Source organism: Microcaecilia unicolor, chromosome 3 (assembly GCF_901765095.1).
Source record: "Microcaecilia unicolor chromosome 3, aMicUni1.1, whole genome shotgun sequence".
NCBI classification, from domain to species: Eukaryota; Metazoa; Chordata; class Amphibia; order Gymnophiona; family Siphonopidae; genus Microcaecilia; species Microcaecilia unicolor.
The window spans coordinates 394,616,748-394,640,551 of NC_044033.1; the positions used below are offsets into that span (position 1 = coordinate 394,616,748).

General features: G+C 45.1%; 1 protein-coding gene and 1 long non-coding RNA gene across 2 annotated transcripts in view; one reads left to right on the forward strand and one right to left on the reverse strand.

Moving 5' to 3' along the window:
* Nucleotides 1-23,381, reverse strand: part of PINX1 (PIN2 (TERF1) interacting telomerase inhibitor 1) — a 268,784-nt gene extending 245,403 nt beyond the window's left edge. The window contains exons 1-3 of the mRNA XM_030195563.1: nucleotides 23,259-23,381; nucleotides 18,374-18,483; nucleotides 6,321-6,413 (exon numbers count right to left, since the gene is read on the reverse strand). Coding sequence (XP_030051423.1) covers nucleotides 6,321-6,413; nucleotides 18,374-18,483; nucleotides 23,259-23,277 — 222 coding nt within the window. The 5' untranslated portion in view covers nucleotides 23,278-23,381. The remainder of the gene's footprint in view (nucleotides 1-6,320; nucleotides 6,414-18,373; nucleotides 18,484-23,258) is intronic.
* LOC115465158 lies at nucleotides 1,784-19,635 on the forward strand. The gene is made up of 4 exons (XR_003941338.1): nucleotides 1,784-1,910; nucleotides 10,761-10,765; nucleotides 18,005-18,008; nucleotides 19,623-19,635. It is a non-coding gene; the product is annotated as an uncharacterized LOC115465158 (long non-coding RNA).
* Nucleotides 23,382-23,804: the final 423 nt, after the last annotated feature.

A 23,804-nucleotide genomic window follows, 5' to 3' on the forward strand; every position in this document is an offset into this window, starting at 1 on the left:
TTGTAACTTCATCTGTGAAGATGGTTTCTCTGTTCATATGAAATTAGAGGCACTTGAGAATAGACAATTGGGCCAAAACCTTTTCCAGTAACACATTTTATTTCCCCTTCAGAACTCTTTAAAGATTTATGCGAAGGATATGTTATCTTATTTAAATTTTGATTCATTAGGCAATTTTCAAGGTCCTTGACTTCTAAATAACACCTTTACGCCTACTGCTTCCATACTCTCCATCACGTTCTCTCAAGATCAAAATCTACTTGTCGTTCCAACCTATAAACAAATCCGCCACAAACACACTCAAATCTCAATATTCTCAGCCAAAGGCCAATATCTCTGGAATCTCTTGACCACTTCCTTTGTGACATCAGACCTTGCTCTTAACCTTTAAATTGTATCTCAAAACATTTCTCTTTCAAGATGTTTTCAGTTAATCAATAATTACAGAGTGCCCAGCTGAATTACCAAGAGCACCTTTATCGTTCTCTCCCTCGCCCACTTTCTCTCAACAAGATGGAGTCCCTCCCCTCTCCTCACTTTCAATTGTCTGTTGATACGCATGGTTTTGTTATACTCTACTTTTAATATTGAAGACACTGTAAGCCGCCTAGATGGTGCTCCCAAATGGCAGATTAATACATCTTAATAAAACTTGAAACTTCTGTTTTATTTCTTCAGTGTTGCAACACTGAAGCGGGGGGTACAAAATGTAATTAATAATAATAACACATGCAAGTTTAACTTCTTAGGGCTCCTAGGTCAATTTTTGTCTACATATTTTTGTAATCCCTTTTCTGTACTTGGTGAGGGTTTGTCGGTGTTTGGTAGTAATGGCAGGTGTGGAAATCAGAGGGAGACAAGAAGGAGCAGGGATTGAGGGATCCCCCTCCTTATTTCTGCTTGCCCCCTAGTCCTAGTATTTTTGGAAAGAGTAAACAAGCGATTCACTTCTACCCATTCCAATACACTCATTATTTTATAGACCTCTTACCATACCTCCCCCTCAGCCCTCTCTTCTCCAAACTGGAGAGCCCTAGCCACTTAGTCTTTGTATATCATAGAGGCCATGAAAAGGTGCAAACCATACATATTTCTAGTTTTTATTCTAATATTGCTATTTTGCTTTTCTTGAGCTGGGAGCAGATCTGGAATTGCAAGACAGCATTTTTTTCTGGTAACTACCTTTCTAAGGCTGTAGAAATTTGTGGCTTGACATTTGACCTCTGCTAACTTGTGATAAGTTGCTGGTCAGCAACTAGAGCGAGAGATTCCTATGACTAAGGACACCTGCTGTATCCAGATAAACAATCAGGAGAAGTAGGTGTGGGTAAACTGTAGGCTAAGCAAGAGGGTGGAGGGGGCTAGTCTGATGACTGTGCATACCAAGGACATAGGTCAAGTCATATCAAATGAAAACTTATGCTTATATGCATGACAGGCCCTAACTGGCAATATAATAAGGGAATAAATGATAGAATTTGATGGAACATGATTCATAACAGAAACAGAATATTCTGGAAAGATGCATATTCATTAGTTAGGAAGGGTAATTATAATTAAGATAATGAAGAAAGGATTTAAGAGGAAACAGAACTAAGGATGGCGAGCCTCAGTGTGCCTACACTAGCAGGTGGACATACGGACAGCTCCCTGGGAAAACTCTGTTTTATTTGCTATATATTATACTGTATTGGGAGTTTGTTACTATTTCAATAATTACTGTTTGGCTTCTTTGACAATTTGAATAAATATTTATGTCTAATACTTATTTAATAGCCAGAGTTTTTCTTGCCTGGAATTCTGCCTGGGGGAGTAAAGATTTACTCGAGGGTCCTCCCCCCCCCCCCCAAGGAGATCTCCAGAAGGCAACTCCTGTGTCTGAGGCATAGACAGGAATGCATCTTTCAGTTGTCCCATCTCCTTTATCATTTTTGTCACCCATCTCTGTACCTTTCCTGATTCCAATATATCTTTTTTGAGATGCGTTAACCAGAACTGCACACAGTATTCGAGGTGCTTTCACACCATGGAGCAATACAAAGGCATTATAACATTCTCATTTTTGTTTCCAATTCCTTTCCTAATTATTCCTAACATTCTATTTGGCTTTTTAGCTGCTGCTGCACACTGAGCAGAGGGTTTCAACTTACCATTACGATGACACCTAGACCCTTTTCCTGGGCGGAGACCCTAATGTGGAACCTTGCATCACGTAACTATAGTTTGGGTTCCTCTTTCCTACATGCATCACTTTACACTTGCTCACATTAAACAATCTGCCATTTGGATGCCCAATTTCATAAGGTCCTCTTGCAATTTTTCACAATCCTCTTGCAATTTAACAACTTTTGCACATAAAGAAATATGCTATGTTTCTGTAATTAATCTAATTTCTATACAAAGAGTCAGTTCAATGGTTGTGTACCAACTCCACAGCCATGCCGCCAGCTAAGGTATTTATATTTTCAGTTGGACTTGTGGACAGGGGTGGAAATAAATTTCATGCCCATACAAAAGTGGCTGTCCTGGCTACATCACTGCTAAGGATGGGAAAAAAAAACACAGTAGAGCATGAATCAATGATTTTCAGTTACCTAATCTGACTTGAAAGGGCAACTACTGTATGCTTCTGTCTTGGTGTGAAGTTTGCACTATTAATATAACAGAAATGATTCCTCAATTTCTGTTCTTCAAATTCTACTCAATTTACCTCTTTAACAACTTCTATACTAAGCATTTCCCCCCCCCCATAAATTCTATATAGGTCGCTCAAAGTTAGGCACCAAAAAACTGGGAGCTAGGCTAGCCAAAAGGCAGAGGTGAACACCAAAATCTGTTACAGAAATGCAAGTGCAAGTCCAAAGCCTCACGCCACACTTAGACACAACCATTCATGCCCTGTCTATGGCTGGTGTAAATGGTGGCACCTAAAATGCGACAGTTGAGCGTGCAAATGCAACTATTCTATGACATGCACACAAGAATAAATCGGAATGCCCCCAATGCGCCATTCCCCTCCACATTTATTTATTTACTGGGATTTATTAACCGCCTTTATGAAAGATTCACCCAAGGAGGTGTACAGACACCCTCTTTGCATTTGCGTGTGAAGTTAAGTCATGCCGTTTGTAGAATAGGGACGTAAGCCTGTTATTCACAGAATGGCAAATTAGCGCCAATTAATGCTTGTTATGCCAATTATTGGTGTGAGGAGTGGCCCAGTGGTTAGGGTGGTGGACGCTGGTCCTGGGGAACTGAGTTCGATTCCCACTTCAGGCACAGGCAGCTCCTTGTGACTCTGGGCAAGTCACTTAACCCTCCATTGCCCCAGGTACAAATAAGTACCTGTATATGTAAGCCGCATTGAGCCTGCCATGAGTGGGAAAAGCGTGGGGTACAAATTTAACAAAAAATAAAAAAAAAATAAACTTTCAATTTAGTGTCAATTAGTTAATGTTTTGTGCATTAACTGGTCCTAAACCATAACTACGTGCTAACTTTGCTCACCTAACTTGGCGTCATTTACAGAATTTGGGGAAAATGAGAAAAACTCTTTAGCACAATTAGCCCATAGTTAAGCTCCTAACGAGTTCAAGTTTAAGACTTTCTATCCCACCGAACAGAGCACGTCATCTGGGCAGCGTACAATCTAAAAACAAAGGAAAGAAAAATCAGCATACATTGCTAACAGGACACATAAGAAATCAAGAGTAGAACTACATATAAATAGAAAAGAAAGAGGAAGGGAAAAAAAACAGTAAGGGGGGAAAACTGTAACCAGGTAAAGTAACCTTATCTGGGACAAAATTAAGTATAAGAATCTTGAAATAGGAAAGTCTTAAGGGGTGGAAGAATAGTCTAATGGTTAGTGCAGTGGACTTTGATCCTGGGGAACTGAGTTCGACTCCCACTGCAGCTCCTTATGACTCTGGTCAAGTCACTTAACCATCTATTGCCCCAGGTACAAACACCACCTGTTTATACTATGTAAACCGCTTGGCAGTATATCAAGTCCCATTCCCTTAAGATCTTTTTTAAAGAGAGGTAATGAGTGATTTGTCCGAAACGGGATGGCAGGGAGTTCCACATCTTAAGTCCTTGAAACGCAAACATGGTGTGTCTACTGTGTTCATGGAAAAGTTCTCTATGTGACAGAATGGAGAAAAGATTGAGTTGCAATGATCTTAGTGCTCGTGTTTGAGTATAAGGGGTAAGATATCTAAGGAGATAAAGAGGTTCAGGGACCGCAAGAGTTTTATAAGTTAGCAAGATGATTTTATAAGTGATACGATCAGAAACAGTAAGCCAATGCAAAGATTTAAGATAGGAAGCGACGTGGTCAAATTTCTTGAGGTGATAAAGGACTCTCATAGCAATGTCGATCATAAGTAATGCCACACTGGGAAAAGACCAAGGGTCCATCGAGCCCAGCATCCTATCCATGACAGCGGACAATCCAGGCCAAGGGCACCTGGCAAGCTTCCCAAACGTACAAACATTCTATACATGTTATTCCTGGAATTGTGGATTTTTCCCAAGTCCATTTAGTAGCGGTTTATGGACTTGTCCTTTAGCCAAAACTGTCTAACCCCTTTTTAAACTCTGCTAAGCTAACCGCCTTCACCACATTCTCCGGCAACGAATTCCAGAGTTTAATTATACGTTGGGTGAAGAAAACTTTTCTCCAATTTGTTTTAAATTTACTACACTGTAGTTTCATCGCATGCCCCCTAGTCCTAGTATTTTGGAAAGCGTGAACAGATGCTTCACATCCACCTGTTCCACTCCACTCATTATTTTATATACCTCTATCATGTCTCCCCTCAGCCGTCTCTTCTCCAAGCTGAAAAGCCCTAGCCTCCTTAGTCTTTCTTCATAGGGAAGTTGTCCCATCCCCGCTATCATTTTAGTCACCCTTCGCTGCACCTTTTCCAGTTCCACTATATCTTTCTTGAGATGCGGCGACCAGAATTGAACACAATACTCAAGGTGCGGTCACACCATGGAGCGATATAACGGCATTATAACATCCTCACACCTGTATTCCATACCCTTCCTAATAATACCCAACATTCTATTCGCTTTCCGAGCCGCAGCGAATGCCTAAGTAGAGGGAGTTGCCATCAATACTGCCTAAGTAAGTCTTACAATACATCTCATTATTCGACCGTCGCTAATCTGACCATCCGGCAGAACACTCCTCTCCCCTGGTGATATCATCAAATTTATTTCTATTAAAAAATCTTTATTTTTTAGAACAATTTTTGTTTTTGTAAATTGGGAACTCTGTGCCTTTGTTTAAGCATTGAAGGGTTTATGCAGCATTTTCTGAATTACCCAGACAATAGGTTGGTCCCATTTACAATCAGATAATCGAGACATTACTGTACTTTGAAAGCATGGGATAACTGAAATTTTAAAAATAGCAGTAACCCAATCGTTGAGTAGACCCATTGGCAGCAACTACATCTCATTAGATGTGCAAACTTGCTGGACCATTTTGGGATAATTCTGTAACTGTGTGCCTATATACAGGCACTCAGAGAGCACCCGATTAGCCCATACATAGGCACCTACTTTCCTTTGCAGAATACCAGTCTAACGGAGTAAATATGCACATACACATGAGCACTTACACTAGCCATAGAGATGGCATTAAGTATGCGCGTTCAAGGTCTGGGGATACAAACCATAATTCCTATGTGAAGGATACCTGTGAAATATATGCTATTAAGATATGTGAATATTTATAGACAGGTTCTTAGGTGTCGGGGGCGTTCCAAAACGTTGCACATGGAATTAGAGAACAACCACCTTAGCCTGCCTAACTCGGGTGGCAGCATTTACTCCAAGTTTTAGTGGGCGTACATCTGGCACCTAAAGTTAGGTGCAAAGAATTGGCGCTAAGTGAGATTCTATAAAGAGCACGCGTCCTTTAAAGAAACTGCGCTAAGCGCCGATATTTTCGGCACTGATTTTGAGTGCAATTTACTGAATCCAGCCCTTTATGTGCCGACATATATGCAAATATGCCATTATTTTCATCATTTACATGCAGAAGAGGCTCATAAATATTAGTGCCATTTTATACAATTAATCTCAAATTTATAGTTTTATAAACCACCGTTTTTGTTTTTTAATTTTCCCAAAAAATGGGTACATCAAATATATGGACAAACCTAACTAAACAGCAAAATCTTAACACACATTATTTTCTACTGATAAAGGTACCCAACATACGGGCCAAAAAATTTAGGAAAACATTCTATCCCAGTAGACCAGTCACCTTTCACACAAAAGCTGATCAAGTGTCTTCTTACCTCATGATTGATAGCTGCTCCCAGTCCAAGGGTGTTGTTTTTAACTCGGACCTTAATGTGTTCTGTGCATCCTTGTTCTTTAGCCCCAAGTCCCTACAAAAAATAAATAAAAGTAAGAATGAATGAATGAAGAAAAACATCTCCATCCAGCAGGTACCATTTTCTTCTACAACACTGACCCCGTCTCCCTCTCTCCCTTCCTCCACCATTTGCAGCCTTGTTTGCTTGCAAGGATTTTTTTTTTTTTTTGGACATGTATATTGTATATGTCAGGAGTGCTCTCAACCCAGTTCTCTGGACACACCCAGCAAGTCAGGTCTTCAGGATAACCACAATGAATTTACTCGAAATAGATTTGCATATATTAGAGACAGGGCATGCAAATTTCTCTCATACATTTATTGTGGATATCTTGAAAACCAGGTTGGCTTAGTGTGTCCCAAAGATTGGGCTGAGAAATCCTGCTGTACACAGAAGCTTAAGAAACTAGGTGTATAGAAAAAAAAAAACATTGCCTCAATGTGGAAAGCACTCTACCGGGAGAAGAAGCAGAGTCACAACAGGGCAGGATTTCCCACAGCTATGCTCCTGCCTTGAGGCCCAATCCAAGACCAATGTTGCCTGAGGAAGCTCATGGATTGACTAGAATAAACATGTTGCTGTTTGCATAAATTTGCATACTTTTTTTCAATATGCAAAAAAATGTCAACTATTGTGCTCCACTGGAGTGGACTAGCCACATAATGACTGGAGCAGTGAGCTGAGAACCCTAAGATATAAGAACAGCCATACAGGGTCAGACTTAAATGTCCATTTAACCCAGTATCCCACTTCCAGGAGTGGCCCAACCAGGTCAGAAATACCTGGCAAAATCTCCAAAAGTAGCAAGATTCCATGCTACCGACCTCAGGGTTACGTAGTGTGCTTTGCCGAGGTCTATCTTAACAGTATATGCACTTTCCTCAGGAATTTGCCCAAACTTTTTTTTTGTATTTGAATGGATATTCATTCTTTCCCTCCTCCTCCCCATTTTCAGGGCTTGGGTTTTCCTATTTTTCAAGTGGGGTTTTTTTTTTCCTACCAAAGATTATTTCTATATTAGATTATTCTGGTTATGTGAAGACACCATCCAAGAAACAGCATACAAAAAAATATGTCAGTCCAAGTTTTTAAAAAAAAAAAAAGGATTTCATAGGTTTTATAAAACCATATGATAGAGCACCTTATATTAAAAATAATGAAATCTTGGCGAGGGGATCCAAGATGGCCACCACATCTTAGCATGGTGCTGGCTGCTCGAGTTTCTCCGAGTAATTTCCTAGTGTTTATTACTAGACATGCCTAAGAGAAGAAGAAAGGTGAGGGCTGCCTTGCCTGTTTACTCCTTCCTCAATGCAGGTCTCTCTTTTGAGCTTTGAAGTGACCTGTCAGGAAAGCGCTGGAGGTGTTCTTGCTGCCCCGACTGGATTTGGTCGTTTTTGAGATGGGCGTCCTCGGTTTCCATTATGGCCGAAAACCGGGGACGACCATCTCTAAGGTTTACCTAAATGTTGAGATTTGGGCGTTCCCGACGGTATTATCGAAACGAAAGATGGACGCCCATCTTGTTTCGATAATACGGGTTTCCCCGCCCCTTCGCAGGGCTGTCCTGCGAGGACGCCCTCATGAAAACGTGGGCGCCCAGTTCGATTATGCCGCTCCACGTTATCTTTCAGCAGGGTCCTTGGAACTCTTGCCAGTTTGCTATTGCACAATAGTGACTTTTATACGATTCTATGTTATGCATTTACTTGTTCATTTATGCCTGTTTGTTATGCTCTTCTAGTTGTCATTTGGAGTGGGAGACATTCTTTCGCTTTGTATGATTTGTGGCTCTTACAGAGCATACATAGAAAGTCTGGGCTTTATCCTGTTGGTGGGCCTATTGGTTGGGTAGTCAGTCCTTTCCCCAGAGAACGTTTTGGACAGCACGCCTTGGATTTGGACAGCGCGCCTTGGATACAGGATATGGGAGGGCGGGGGAATACTTGATATGTTTTGGGGGGGGGGGGGGGGTTGTTTTTTTATTATACTGGATAGGGTCTGTCAACTGCTGTTTGCAGTGTGGTTGGGGAGAAAGGAGATGTTGAATGGATATGTATATATAGCCTGTTATCTCTTTATGATGAAGGAAGTAGTGCATTCCGGGTGGCTCTCTTAATGTGAAAGGGTTAAATTTGCCACAAAAGAAGAGTTTATTCTATAGGTTCGTTCATTCACCTGCATTTAAATATAGCTTTTGTGTAAGAAACACACCCCTTATCTAGAGCTGAATCTATGTGAAAACATCCTTCTTATACCTCTGCTTACTTTTGTTCTAATAAGGCTGGCCAAAAAAAAGAGACAGGTAGCGCTTCTGATCCACTGAGATCTGCCCTGGCAGTTCCTGAACAGTGCCAAGGACAGTCAGAGGTGATTTCTTTTGATCAATGGAGAGCTACACAGGTTTACAGTTTCTTTATTGAACATCTGCAGCATTCTTAGGACATCTTATGGAATTTTTGCAAACTCATGCACAGGGGAATTTGCTGCTGGTGGGTGGGGATTTCACCTTGGTCAGCAATCCCTTAGTGGATGCCTCTCCATCTAGGCCTCCCCATCCAAAAGTGCAGAAAAGTCCTGGCTAAATTATTGAAGTTGATTGATTTATGGCAGAAATTGCACGTGGACACCAGGGATTATTCCTTTTATTTAGTGGTGTGATTCATGTTCACGCATGGACATGTTTTTTGGGGACTAGTTTTGACCTCCTAAGGTATCCGTTGAGCTTATTACGTGGTCCAACCACATCCCCATTTGGGTGGATTTTAACTTGCAGGCAAGATGTCCCTCTAAGAAGTTTTGGAAGCTGAATAAATCTTTATTAAAGAATAAAGAAGTTCAGCAAGATATAGAGCACAATATTTTGGAATACATGCAATTTAACGATTCAGGAGGTGTGGGTGATATTACCCTTTGGGAGGGATTGAAATCGGCGCTTGGAGGAGTGCTCATAAAATGGGGGGCAAGGTTTAAAGGGGGAAAGACAAGCTACCGAACAAGCTCTCCTTCATCAAATAAACTCTAGATGAGAAGTATAGCACCACCAAGATTCACTCCTTTAAAACTGAGGCAGATAAGTGCAGAGTGACTTTGCAGGAACTCAGGCTAGCTGATATTGCCCATCATTTAAATCTTGTTAAACAGCACCATTATGAATGGGTGAATAAGTCAGGGAGGCTTTTGGCTTTTAAACTGAAAAAAGTTGAATTATGTAACCATATTACGAAAATACATAGTGCTAAAGGGGAGCTCTTATACCAAAAAGGCTTAATCCAGAAGAGGATCTTAGACTTTTACCAACAGCTATATGCCAAAGACGGGACTACTGAACTCAACAAAATCTTTCAATATTTTTCCGAAGTGCATTCACCTTCATTATGGGAGGAGTGGGTCAGCAACTTTAGTGAAATTACACTCTGAATAAAGAACTTACCAGCGGACAAGACACCTGGGATGGATGGTTATTCTAATGCTTTTTACAAGACCTTTCGCACATCCTCGGCCCCTATGAGGACACTGAGTGTGGTACTATGCCAGCAGAAATGAATACTGCAGGTATTACAATTCCATGTAAATTAGGGCGAGACCCTACCTTATGCGTTTCGTTCCACCCTATTTCACTGACCAATATAGATCTGAAGATTTTATCTAAATTGTTAGTTGACAGTCTCACTCTCATTCTGCCTCATATAGTACACTCAAACCAAGCCGGGTTTATACCCGGTAGGCAAATCACGGACAATATCAAACAGATACTTCACCTTTCCTGGGTGGTGCAGTTGGAGGCCCAACCGGTGCTGCTCTTAGCAGTGGATGCTGAGTAGGCCTTCAACCGGGTACATTGGGATTTTATGTTTGAAGTCTTGAGAAAGTTTGGTGTGGGCTCGGTTTATCTGGGTTGGTTAGAGCTATTGTACAATAAGCCTCAGGCTTGTTTAAAGATTAATGGGGAGTACACACCTAAATTCCCACTAGGTCTGAGTATCAGGCAGGGGAGCCCGATGTCTTGCCAGCTTTTTGCCCTTGTTATGAACCTTTTGCTCAGAGAATGAGAGACCTAGAAGATCTGTCCGGTACCACAGTTGGAGGGGTGCATCATAAAATCTCTGTGTTTGCTAATGATATTTTATCCATTACTCAGCATCATACATCCCTGGCTTTAAGGCAAACTTAGATAAGAGAAAGGCTATGAATACTAACCTGTAAGAGTCAGAGTGGGCAAGGATAAAGGAGAATTTCTCTTTTAAATGTATAGATAGCAAATTAAAATACTTGGGCATTTTCTTAACAATGGACCCTCGCCAACTGTTCGAAGTAAATTATGTACCCCTGATGCACAAACTTCAGTTAGATTTCAAGGAATGGTCCTCTGGAGAATTCTCCTGGTGGGGGCGCATGGCTATTTTGAAAATGACTGTCATGCCAAAATGTTTATCCATCTTTCAAGTCTCTGCCTATTCCGATTCCTTCAGTGACTATTAAAAGTTGGAAGAGGCTCCTTTTTAGCTTTTTGTGGGGCAATTGTTGACCGAGAATTTGTAGGTCTATACTGGCAAGCAAAAGAGTTGGAGGGAGGGGGGTCTGGGAGTTCCGGATTTACATGCCTATTATATAGCTGCCCACAAAAGTTTGACACCTCTGGGACTGGTGGCCTTCTTCAAGTCTTGAATGTGCAAATAAAAAAATCTTATTCTCCGGGTGCTTTATTATGTCATTTACCTTGGCTCTCAGCCTCCCAACTAGGAAGAGGGGCTACCACTAACCCATACCTTAAACATGTTTTATTCCTATGGCATGACCAGCTGTCTAAAAGCTGGGGTACACACTGGACCTCCTGGCTGTCACCTCTAAGTTGTATATTTGATGGAATCTCAGGTCAATGGCAGGCTGGTTTTAAGGGGTGGATGCATAAGGGCCTTCACAGTGTCTTTCAATTGTCTGATAATCAGGCATTGAGATCTTTTGAGCAATTGAAGACTGACTTGGAAAATTCTGACTTTTACCATTATTTACAGATTAGACATGGTCTCTCCAGTGCTCTTTACAAACCTTCTATATTAAGGGAATGATATCCTCTAGAACAGCTCTAGCAACATCATCAAACCTCTACAGGTCTTATCTGCGTTTTGTATAATATTTTGCGGCCATCGGGTTTTGTGAAGCTTCGTTATATGGAAACGTGGAAATGGGATCTTAACATAAGCTGGGCTCAGCCTGAATGGGAAGGGGTTTTGCATACTAATTATAAAATGTCTATTTCAGTCAAGATAAAAGAACATAATTATAAAAGTTCTGATGCATTGGTATCTCATCCCTTTTCACCAATATACTCTTTGTACTAATTTCTCTACTTTGTGCTGGGAGACGTTGTGGACTGCATGGAACTTACCTGCATATGTGGTGGGACTGCCCTATTACATTCCCGTTCTGGTTAGTATTGAAAGGGGAAATGCAACACATCCTTGCTACATCTAATTGGTCCTTTATCCCAGCATCATGCCTTTTAAATGCTCCTTCACCTTTCCTGGATGACTCGCAACGGATTCCCTTCTATGTGTTTACTGCTGCCAGATGTGAGATTGCACGGTTGTGGAAAGCTACTCAAGCTCCTGCCTTAGTGGACCGGAGGAATAGAAGGTAAAATTATGTATCATACCTGATAATTTTCTTTCCATTAATCATAGCTGATCAATCCATAGACTGGTGGGTTGTGTCCATCTACCAGCAGGTGGAGATAGAGAGCAAACTTTTGCCTCCCTATATGTGGTCATGTGCTGCCGGAAACTCCTCAGTATGTCGATATCAAAGCTCCATCCGCAGGACTCAGCACTTAGAGAATTACACCCACGAAGGGACACTCTGCCCAGCTCACCACCGCCGAAACGGGGGAGGGGAATTAACCCAGCTCATCCCCACACAAGTGGGGGAGGGGAATCCATCCAGCTCATCCCCGCGGAGCGGGGGAGGGACACCACACCCGCCGATGCGGGGGGATCTGGCTTATCCTGCAACCGCAACCGCGGGAGGAGCTGACTGACCCTAACACCGCCGAAGCGGGAGGGGTACAAAGCTGCCCTACAGCCGCACGAAGCGGGAGGGAGTGCCGGCAGAATTTATGTCTCAATCCAGCCCCGTAAAACGGAGGGGAGAGGAATGCAGCAGCTCACTGTAACACAAACTCGTCTCAACTCTTGAAGAATCCAAGTGAAAGAAGAACTTGAACACGAAGTCCTCCTGAAGTAACTGAAGGCTAAACTTGAACCTAAAATTCAACCAGAATATAAACAGTACAGATATCTGGGAGGGGCTATGGATTGATCAGCTATGATTAATGGAAAGAAAATTATCAGGTATGATACATAATTTTACCTTCCATATCATCAAGCTGATCAATCCATAGACTGGTGGGATGTACCGAAGCAGTACTCACCCAGGGCGGGACATAGAAATCCCTGACCGCAACACTGAAGCTCCAAACCGGGCCTCCGCCCGAGCAGCCACAGTCAAGCGGTAATGCCTGATAAAGGTATGGGCCTTCCCCGCGGCCACCCAAGCCGCTGCAATGGCTTCCTTGCCCATCTTGCCACTGTAGGCTTAGAATCCTGCAGACCCTTACGAGTACCTGTAAACAGGACAAACAGATGATCCGATTTCCGGAAATCATTGGTCACTTCCAAGTATCTGATGATGACTCGTCTCACATCCAGAAATTGAGAGCAGAGTATTCCTCTGGGTAGACCTCCCTACGAAAGGAAGGGAGACAGAGCTGCTGAATCACATGGAAGCGAAAAACAATCTTGGGCAGGAAGGAAGGCACTGTGCGAATAGTCACTCCTGCCTCAGTGAACTGCAGAAAAAGCTCTTGACATGAGAGTGCCTGGAGCTCGGAAACTCTTCTGGCTGAAGAGGTAGCCACCAAAAAGACTGCTTTCAACGTCAGGTCTTTCAGAGATGCCCTCGATAAGGGTTCAAAAGGCGGCTTCTGCAATGCTCTTAGCACCAGGTTGAGATTCCACGCAGGCACCACTGAGTGCAGAGGAGGGTGCAGGTGATTAACTCCCTTGAGAAAGCGCACCACATCTGGCCGTGAAGCCAGGGAAGCACCCTTCAGGCGGCCCCTGAAGCAAGCCAGAGCCGCTACCTGAACTTTCAGGGAACTGAGCGACAGGCCTTTGTCCAGACCTTCTTGCAGGAACGCCAACACTGAAGAAATTGGAGCAGTGAAGGGAGAAAGTGAGCCTGCTTCACACCACGCTGCAAAGATACGCCAAACCCTGGCGTAAGCAGTAGAAGTAGAGCGCTTCCTCGCTCTCAGCATAGTGGCGATGACCTTGTCTGAGAAGTCCTTCTGTCTCAGACGCTGCCGCTCAATAGCCAGGCCGTAAGACCAAAGGGGGAGGGATCCTCCATCACCACGGGACCCTGATGTAACAGGCCCTGCTCCACTGGCAGCCGCAGAGGATCGCCGACTGATAGCCTGATCAAGTCCGCATACCAGGGACGTCTGGGCCAATCCGGACCCACCAGGATTACCCTGCCGGGATGCTTTGCCACCCGGTCTAGCACCCTGCCCAACAAGGGCCAGGGCGGGAACACATAGAGAAGCTCTTGTGTCGGCCACCGTTGGAGAAGAGCATCTACTCCCAGGGATCGAGGGTCCCGTCCTCTGCTGAAAAAGTGCGGCACTTGGCAATCGGCCGATGACGCCATCAGATCTAGGCTCGGCTGGCCCCAGCGCTTCGTGATGCCCAAGAACGCCTGAGCAGATAGCTGCCACTCTCCGGGCTCCAAGGTATGGCGACTGAGAAAGTCCGCCTTGACATTCATGACTCCGGCAATGTGGGCCGCTGACAGCTGTTCCAGGTTCGCTTCCGCCCACTGGCATAGATTCATGGCCTCCTTGGCTAGAAGGGCGCTCTTGGTACCTCCCTGGCGGTTGACATAGGCCACAGCCGTGGCATTGTCCGACAGGACCCGTACAGGCTTCAACACCAGTACCGGGATGAACTCCAACAACACCAACCGAATGGCTCTGAGTTCCAGGAGGTTGATAGACCACTTGCCTCTGCAGGAGACCAGAGCCCCTGCGCTGTCCTTCCCAAGCAGTGGGCTCCCCAGCCCATCAAAGAGGCGTCTGTCGTGACGACAATCCACTCCGGGGTCACCAGAGGCATTCCTGCAGACAACTTGTCTGTCTGCGTCCACCAGCTCAGCGCCTTGCGCACTGCTGGGTCCAAGGGAAGGCGCACAGCATAATCCTCCGACATCGGAGTCCAGCGCAGCAGCAGAGATTGTTGTAGTGGTCTCATATGAGCCCTGCCCAGGGCACTACTTCCATCGTGGCCGGCATAGAGCCCAACAGCTGCACGTAGTCCCAAGCCCGAATAGGAGAGGCTACTAGGAACTAGTCCACCTGAGCCTGAAACTTGACAATCCGATTGTCTGGCAGGAACACTCTGCCCACTTGGGTGTCGAATCGAACTCCCAGATACTCCAGGGACTGAGTCGGGCGCAGCTGGCTTTACTCCCAGTTGATGATCCACCCCAGGGAGCTCAAAAGAGCAACCACCCGGTTCACAGCTTTGCCGCACTCTGCGTAAGAGGGGGCTTGGATCAACCAGTCGTCCAGATAAGGATGGACTTGAACTCCTTCCTTCCTCAGGAAGGCCGCGAAGACCACCATTACTTTGGAGAAGGTCCGCGGAGCAGTAGCCAATAACTTGAGGGCTCTGAACTGGAAGTGTCGGCCCATTACTGCAAAACGCAGAAAGCGTTGATGAGGAGGCCAGATGGGAATATGCAAGTACGCTTCCTTGATGTCCAAGGATGCCAGGAACTCTCCTGCCTTCACTGCCGCTATAACAGAGCGGAGGGTCTCCATGCGAAAGTGCCGAACTTTCAAGGCCCAATTGACCCCTTTGAGGTCGAGGATAGGCCGTACAGAACCTCCTTTCTTTGGAATCACAAAGAAAAAGGAGTAACATCCCTTGCCAAGCTGATTTTCTGGCACCGGAACGACCGCCCCCAGGCGGATCAGATTGTTCAAGGTCTGCTGCACTAACACAGCTTTGACCGGAGACTTGCAGGGAGATAGTACAAACCCGTCTTTTAAGGGTCGGCAGAACTCTAGCTTGTAGCCGTCTCTGATGACTTCCAGCGCCCAAGCGTCTGAAGTTATTGTGGTCCACTCGCCCATAAACGAGGACAGCCGTCCTCCAATCTGCACTGGGGCGTGGACCCAGGCCCCGTCATTGGGTACGAGACCCTGGGGGAGGACCGGAGGGAGCACCTCCGGGACGGCGGTCTCTGCGAAAAGAATGCTGCTTGGGGGAGAAGTTCCTCTTGAAGGAAGAGGGGGCAGAGGAGCCCGACCTGCCCGGGCAGTACCGACGGGTTTCCTGAAACCGTCCTCTGGAGGTACCAGGGCGAGTACTAGCCCGAGCCCTGACCTCTGGTAACTTCTTGCCCTTAGACGTGCCGAGATCGGTCACGATTTTGTCCAGCTCGACCCCAAAGAGCAGCTTGCCTTTAAAAGGCAATCTAGCCAGGAGGGATTTAGAGGCGTGGTCAGCAGACCAATGTTTCAGCCAAAGCCACCGCCGCGCAGAGATTGTCTGAGCCATGCCTTTCGCTGAGGCCCTCAAGACATCATACAGCAAGTCTGCCAAATAGGCTAAGCCCGATTCCAGGGCCGGCCAATCAGCCCTCAAGGAAAGATCCGAGGGGAAAGCCCGCTGCACCATAGTCAGGCACGCCCTGGCCACATAGGAGCCGCAAATTGAGGCCTGCAAACTTAAAGCAGCTGCCTCAAAGGACGACCTTAAGGCCGCCTCCAATCTTCTGTCTTGGGCGTCCTTTAGGGCCGTGCCACCTTCCACCGGCAACGCCGTTTTCTTAGTCACCGCAGTGATTAAAGAATCCACGGTAGGCCAGATAGGCCTCACGTTCACTTTCAGTCAAAGGATAGAGGCGGGACATAGCCCTAGCCACTTTAAGGCTCGCTTCCGGGACATCCCATTGAGCCGCAATTAAGGTGTGCATGGCATCATGCACGTGGAAGGTTCTAGGCGGGCGCTTCGTCCCCAGCATAATGGCGGAGCCAACAGGGGCTGAGGGAGAGACGTCCTCCGGAGAGGAAATCTTCAAAGTGTCCATGGCCTGTAACAACAGGTTGGACAAATCCTCTGAGCTAAAAAGCCGCGCTGCAGAGGGGTCATCCGCTCCATCCGAGCGGGGATCCGTCTCCTCCAAGGAATCCGCAAAGGACCGTTGGGAGACCTCAGATACGCTGCCCTCATCTACATCGGAGGAGACAAAGTCCTCCAAGGCCTGTGAATCAACCCGAGGGCGTTTACCTCTGGGAACCTCAACCTCTTTACCAGACGAGGGAGCAGGGGCAGCGTTTTGCATAAGGAAGGCCTGATGCAGCAGCAAAACAAACTCGGGGGAGAAACCCCCCAGACTGTGTACTTCCGCAGCCTGGGCAACAGCCCTAGACGCACCCTCAACCGGCGCTCGCAAGAGCGGGGAAGAGACATGCTGCGCATCCAAAATGGCGTCCGGCGCGACACTCCGCGAAGGAGCCGCGCGGGAATAACGGCGCTTAACTTTAGCCGCTTTTCTGCCGTCGCCCAAATTAAGGGCGTTTATGGCATTAATGTCTCCAACCTCAAGGGCGGCCCAAGAAGAAGCCGTCCGAGCCGCGTGGCCGGCCAAGATGGCGGAGGCGAGGAGCGGGGGATGGGCGTTTATGGCGGGAAAAATCGCCACGCCGGAGGAAGGACCGGGACATTCATCGGCCACGAAACTGTCACCCAACAAGGGCGAATCAGGCTTTAAGACCCCCGCATCCCCTCTAGAAGCGCCCAAGCGATCCGGGGAGCGACTCTTTACGCCCTCGCCCTCCGACGCCATATGCCACGTGGAGATAAATCGGGGAACCCCCTGCCCGCTATAAAAAGGTAAAAATTACCTGCTGTCCGCTCCGAGCTGTAACGACCTGGTGTCCCAGTGAGTAGCTGCAATAAACGTTTAAATAAACGTCGAAATAAACGCCTTTAAGGACGTTCAAAATTTTTTTTTTTTTTTTTTTTTTTTTAACGGAGCCAGCGGGAGGGGGGAGAAAAGGAGGGACCTGGCACCACCAGGTTTGCACTTGCTCAAAAGAGCCCTCAACCCCAGGCACTCAACAAAACCTAAAAATTAGGCTTGGAGGCCTAGCCAGAGCTGCTGCTGTGTGTGACCACCACCTGCTGAGATAGAGAACATACTGGGGAGTTTCCGGCAGCACATGACCACATATAGGGAGGCAAAAGTTTGCTCTCTATCTCCACCTGCTGGTAGATGGACACAACCCACCAGTCTATGGATTGATCAGCTTGATGATATGGAATGTAATATTTACTGCTGATGAAAAACATTAAGGAACAGCTGTTTACTCGCTCATAATCCCCTCTACGAGATTACTTGGACTCTTGTTAATGTTTTGTTTCTCTCTTTTGACCTCTTCCAGTTGATGATGCTTTCTAGATTGTGAGGGGAGGGAGGGAGGGTGGTAAGGCAGGGGGATTTTGCTTACTGTTTAGTATCTCCTATGTGTAAAGTTCTGTATGTTAGCATTCAGCAGATGCCATCTTGGTTTATGCTTGCATTCTTCTTGTCGGTAAAATCCTTTAATAAAATTTGCATTTAAATAAATAAATAAATAAATGTTATAGAGGGGAATTGTTCAGGGGAAAATTGACCTAAATGGTAATTATCCAGTACTGCAGGCTAGTGACTTCCGCTATAAATGAGTAACACAACTTGCGACAAAGAAACCATATCATCGTGATCTGCACTTTACTTGCACCGTTAATGATTGTGGATCTATCAAGCCTCTCTTATACCATGTCCTGTGATGTATCCAGTCTTTATTAGAGTAATTGAATTCATCCATCAGTGTTGCACCACAAACAAGCGTGTACCCTTACCTTGCCCTTGGACCACCCCATCCTCTCAAGCATCTTATGGCCAAACTTAGATTCATCCTTACTCCAGGCACTGTTCCTTGGATCCAATGACCACTTCTGCTTTCTACGGGCTATTGTGAGAAACGGACAACAAAAACAAATAAAAAGCAAGGATCAGGAGGAACAGTTTGAGCCAACAATAAAATGACTGTGGTGCTACGGTTAGAAATTCAAGCTGCAATAGATAACAAGACTACAACTAGCGGTTGGGGCTGCCAATCTGAACATGAAACCACAAAAGGTATGGGCAATTGGGGATCGCTCCTAATTCCACTGGACCACCACGGATTGCTTGAGGAAGGTCCGGGGGGCAGGGGCGAGGAGCTCTTTACTGTTCTGGACCCTTTAGGAAAAAGGACTCCCCAAAGCACTGGGCCACACCAAGAAGCCCAATGCTTCGGGGAGAAAAATAACCCAGCTTGTGAGTTTGATCACAAGTTGCATTATTCATTTATAGCAGAAGTCACTAGCCTTTGGAAATGAGTTACCATAGGTTAGTAATTCCTGCGGTAAACTATGCTATAGTAAATTAACATATTTTACAACACAATGGTAACTCTCTCAAAATTTTTCAAGGTGCATTCTACATTCCAGGAAAATGTGAGAATAAGGCTACAAGGAGGATTCTAAAGGAAAGTGAAGATACTTTTACCTGTAGTAGATATTCTCTGAGAACATGTGGGTGGCATCATCCACGTTGGCCGGTATGGAGCACAAAAGAGCTGCACAGATTTCAGAGCATGCACAGCGTCCCTTCCGCGCATGTGCGAGTGCCTTCCTGCCCACCGAGAGAGCGTAGGACCAACAGTACAGTACAATACCTAATTGAGAAGGAGACAACTCCAAGAGGAGGAGGAAGGGTATGTGAGAATGAATGGCTCTAATTGTCCGCCAGAGCAGAGACTGAGCCAACTCTGGTGTCACCCAGATGACATCCGCTAGGTACCCTGAGGTTTGACAACCCTGGGAAGCTAGGGTCCACTGGGCAGCTCTCATGTGAAGATGTGCCATAGGCGTGACATAACATCTGCCGAGCAGTGACCTGCTGGCTGGTATGAACTCGAGTAGCAAGAGCAACAAGAGTGTCCGCCCTCAGCAAAGGGAGGAAAGCCCTTGCCTGCTGTGTTTTGAGCAGGGCTCCAATGAACTCCACTTGCTGAACGGGGACAAGATGGGGTAGTTTAAAACAAACCCTGGCAGCGCATTCCAGAATTGTGTGCTCAGGTAGGAAAAGGTTGACACATGCGTTAGTTTGTATTTGAGACCTTTACAGTTTGGGAAGATTAAGGAATGTGCGGGATGAGTTTTTAGCATTCCTGGGTGGTAGGTCTATCAGGTCTGACGTGTAGGCTGGTGCGTCTCCGTGAATAATTTTATGAACTAGGGTGCCTATTTTGAACGTAATACGTTCTTTGAGTGGGAGCCAGTGCATCTTTTTTCATAGGGGTTTAGCGCTTTCGTATTTTGTTTTACCGAATATGAGTCTAGCTGCAGTGTTCTGAGCTGTCTGAAGTTTCTTGATTATTTGCTCTTTGCAGCCAGCGTAGAATGCATTGCAGTAATCTAGGTGGCTGAGTACCATTGATTGTACCAGGTTGCGGAAGACAGTTCTTGGGAAGAAAGGTCTTACTCTTTTTAATTTCCACATTGAATGGAAGATCTTCTTGGTTGTGTTTTTCGTGTGACTCTCAAGTGTTAGGTGTCGATCGATGGTAACTCCAAGAATTTTTAGGGTGTCCCAAATTGGAAGATTCAGTTTTGGTGTGTCAATGGTGGTGAATTTGTTCGTATTGTGTTGTGAGGTGAGTATTAGGCATTGGGTTTTTTCTGCATTGAGTTTCAGCTTGAATGCATCCGCCCATGTGTGCATGATATGTAGGCTTTGGTTGATGTCACTGGAAATTTCCTTTAGATCTTGTTTAAATGGAATATAGATCGTTACGTCGTCTGCGTATATGTATGGGTTAAGGTTCTGGTTTGATAGTAGTTTCCATACAAAGGCAAATGACACAGGCAGAAGGGGTATGTTCAGGCCCCAAGAATGGGTGTCTTTACCAGAGATCTTCCTACTGCACTGGTTATAGTGCTTAAAGCTGCTGAGAACCTGCAATGACATGGACGGGAAAACAGCAGTGGCCAAATCAAATGACTCTATGGTGCCAGAAAAGGGGCAAAGCCCAACCAGAGCTTAGGCCTTAGAGGGCCTACCGAGCGCAGTAAAACAAAGGAAACTTAAAAGAGGGGGAAAAAATCAATTAAAAACAGAATCAAGAAGAGAAAAAGCAAACCAAACCACAGAACAAAATGCTGGAAAGGAACGAAAAAATACACTCAAAAAGCAGTATGCACCAGAAGCTGTGAGGAGAGTGTTTCAACACGTTCGCTCCTCACGGTGGATGAAAAGAGACTGTTGGTCTCGCACTCACGGCTGGAGGGAAAGCACTCGTGTATGTGCAAAGGGGACGCTGCACATGCTCTTTAAGCTGTACAGCTCTTTTATGCTCTGCACCAGGTGACATGGATGATATCACCCACATATGAGAATATGGCCTGCTTGTCCTCAGAGAAATACATATACCCTAGGATAGAGGTAGACAACCTTTTTGCACAGAGAGCTAGATGAACGTCAGCACTATCCTTAGGGGGTTGCGCACATTAAATCTTCCCGGCCTCTCTGACACATTCTGAACACGATGCATATGCATCAGAGAGGGCAGGACCAGCAGGGCCTATTTGCATGTGGGCACAAAGGCTCCTCGGTGCTGAAGTTAATCGTCAGTGCTGGTTTCTTCACTCCTGTGGGTCTAGAGCAGAAAGGGGAGATCCGCTTGTGGCCTGCATGCAGACTGTAGATTTCTCACTCCTAACCTAGGAAGATACAGCACAACGGACTCATAAATGATTTCTCAACAGCATCTTTAAATAATTCTTGTACTGTCCAGATACAAATCAACAGAACTTAATCTTAGTAACCCACAGCACTTACAGGTCTTATGGGTGGTGGGGGGGGGGGGGGGGGGGGGGGGGGACAGAATTCTGCTCATGCTTTTAGTAAATCACTTAGACCAAATGGTATACACCCTAGGGCACTGAAAGAACCCAAATATGAAATTACACATCTGCTATTAGTGATCTGTAACCTGTCATTAAAACTGTCTTTAGTACCTGAACATTGGAGGGTGGCCAATACGATTTTTAAAAACGGATTCAAGAATGATCCAGTAAATTACAGAATGGTACGCATGACATCAGTGCCGGGCATAACAGTGGAAACTATTATAAAGAATAAAATCACTGAACACAGAAACATGGTTTTAGGGGCTGATGCACAAATCTTACCGTGCAAGCAACATCCAATTTAGACTGGTTCTAACCAGTTTAGCGTTCATGTTATTCAGCAAGTAATACACAAAGGGGTTCTGTGTCAATTTTACCATTCATGGTAGCAGCCAATGCTAATCCTATGCAAATGTATTACAACAAGCTGTTTGCTATTAAAATGAGTATTCCAAGCGATGTACAGCCGTTTGCAAGCAATGCTCAGAAAGGAGCATCTACCTTTAGCATGCAAAATTTTCTGGTAGGTCTGGAGCTGTCGTGGCATGACAGCAACTTCTCGGCGGAGCAGTGTGTTGTCATATTTTAACAGTATTTGCACATGTTAAATATGTGGTGCATGTGCACAGCAGCTACACTTACCAACTGGCTGTTCTGCGAATGCTCAGCTGACAGACTGGATTCCCTCCTACCAAACTGCTTGCTGTTTTTGTGAGCAGCTCATTTGCATATGATTTGCTTTATGAATAGCTTGATATTTCCAACTTGGTAATTTTTACTGAGGTGGAAATACCTGGCGGTTCTTTCCAGGAACCTTTGTGCAGCTCCCTCTCTGTCAGATTCTTGTGAGCTGAACTGGCCACTGTTGGAAACAGGATACCAGGCTAACTGGCCCACTGGCCTGACCCAGTATGGCTATTCTGATGTTTTTTTTCCAGCTGTAGCTCAAGCCTGCCTGAATTCCACTCAGGTGAATTTGGTATTTTTCTGTACTCAATGGTCTTAAAATCTAAGGGGCCCTTTTACTAAAGCTTAGTGTACACTGTGGCACATAAGACACAAAATAGGACATGCAGCATTTATCAGTACTAATGTCAATTATGCATGTTAAGTTTTAGTAAAAGGACCCATATGTTTGTACGTCAGACAATAGACTACATGGTGGTGAGGGGGGGGATTAAGATAAAAACTACTGCACACCTTCAGTGAAATATATACAAAACTATTGTTGATCAGAAAAAAATAAAACAGTAAATCTACCACCGCCAATTAAGCATATACCTTATACCAACCTGAACTATAATGAGTCTAAGCAAACCATGGGGGTCTTTTACTAAAGCATACCTTGAGTTTATCTGAAGCAGGGCCCATAGAAATAAAATAGGCCCTGCGGCAGATAACTGGAGCTAAGCTATAGTAAAAGACCCCCTAACAGAATACTCCAAGTTCACTTTGGCTGGCAACACTCTAGCGTCAGAATGCCAAAAACATATCCAATGAGTCCAGATCCCTGGGGATGTTTTCAAACTGCTCTAGCGTTCCCATTCTTAGACAATTCCAAAAACTAAGAGAACGGAAGAACACAAAGACACTAAGTAACACGCATTGGGCTGCTCTCACACTCCGAGCACCCCTCTTCGGGGAACCAATCTTTCACTCTGTCTTCCACTCAACTCCTTGTCCGCGATCCGGTATCTTTCCACTCTCCCCTTGTCGTCAAACTCAAAACCTGAGTATCCAAATTAAATAAACAAGTATTACAAACAAAAAAAAAATGAAAAGCTCATACCACCGCCTTCCCATGCCATCCCCTATGATACCAAGGAGCCTAGATCGAGAACCACCTTCTACCGGTATTAACACACAAGCGTCCCGCCTGTGCCGGCCGGGCACTGCGGGCAGGAACAGGAAGTTGCGTCAGAGAAAAATCGCCATGCCAAGAGGTTTGGTTGAGATTAGAACAAGAGACGGCATAACGTCAAAATGTTGAAACCACATTAGTTAATCCGTTTCCCCTTCTCCGCGCAGCCGTCTTCTGCGTACACTCAAACAAAGCAATAAACCTATGAGCTGCTGCATCCACGTTGTCGTTCTACATTGTTGGTAGCATTTTTATTTAATCTCATCTCACTTATATTGTGAAACCTGTCGGCTTGTGTGCATAAGGATGTTAAACAGAGGAAATATAATAAAGGAATACCGTTCCATAAATAGAGTAGTAATTTGTTATAAATCAGTGTGTCATTTGGAGGGGAATGTGTTATATTCGTGCAGAAAATGTTTTTTCTCCTAGTAAAGGGCCACAAAAACAGACCTTATGTTATGAGAATCTGTA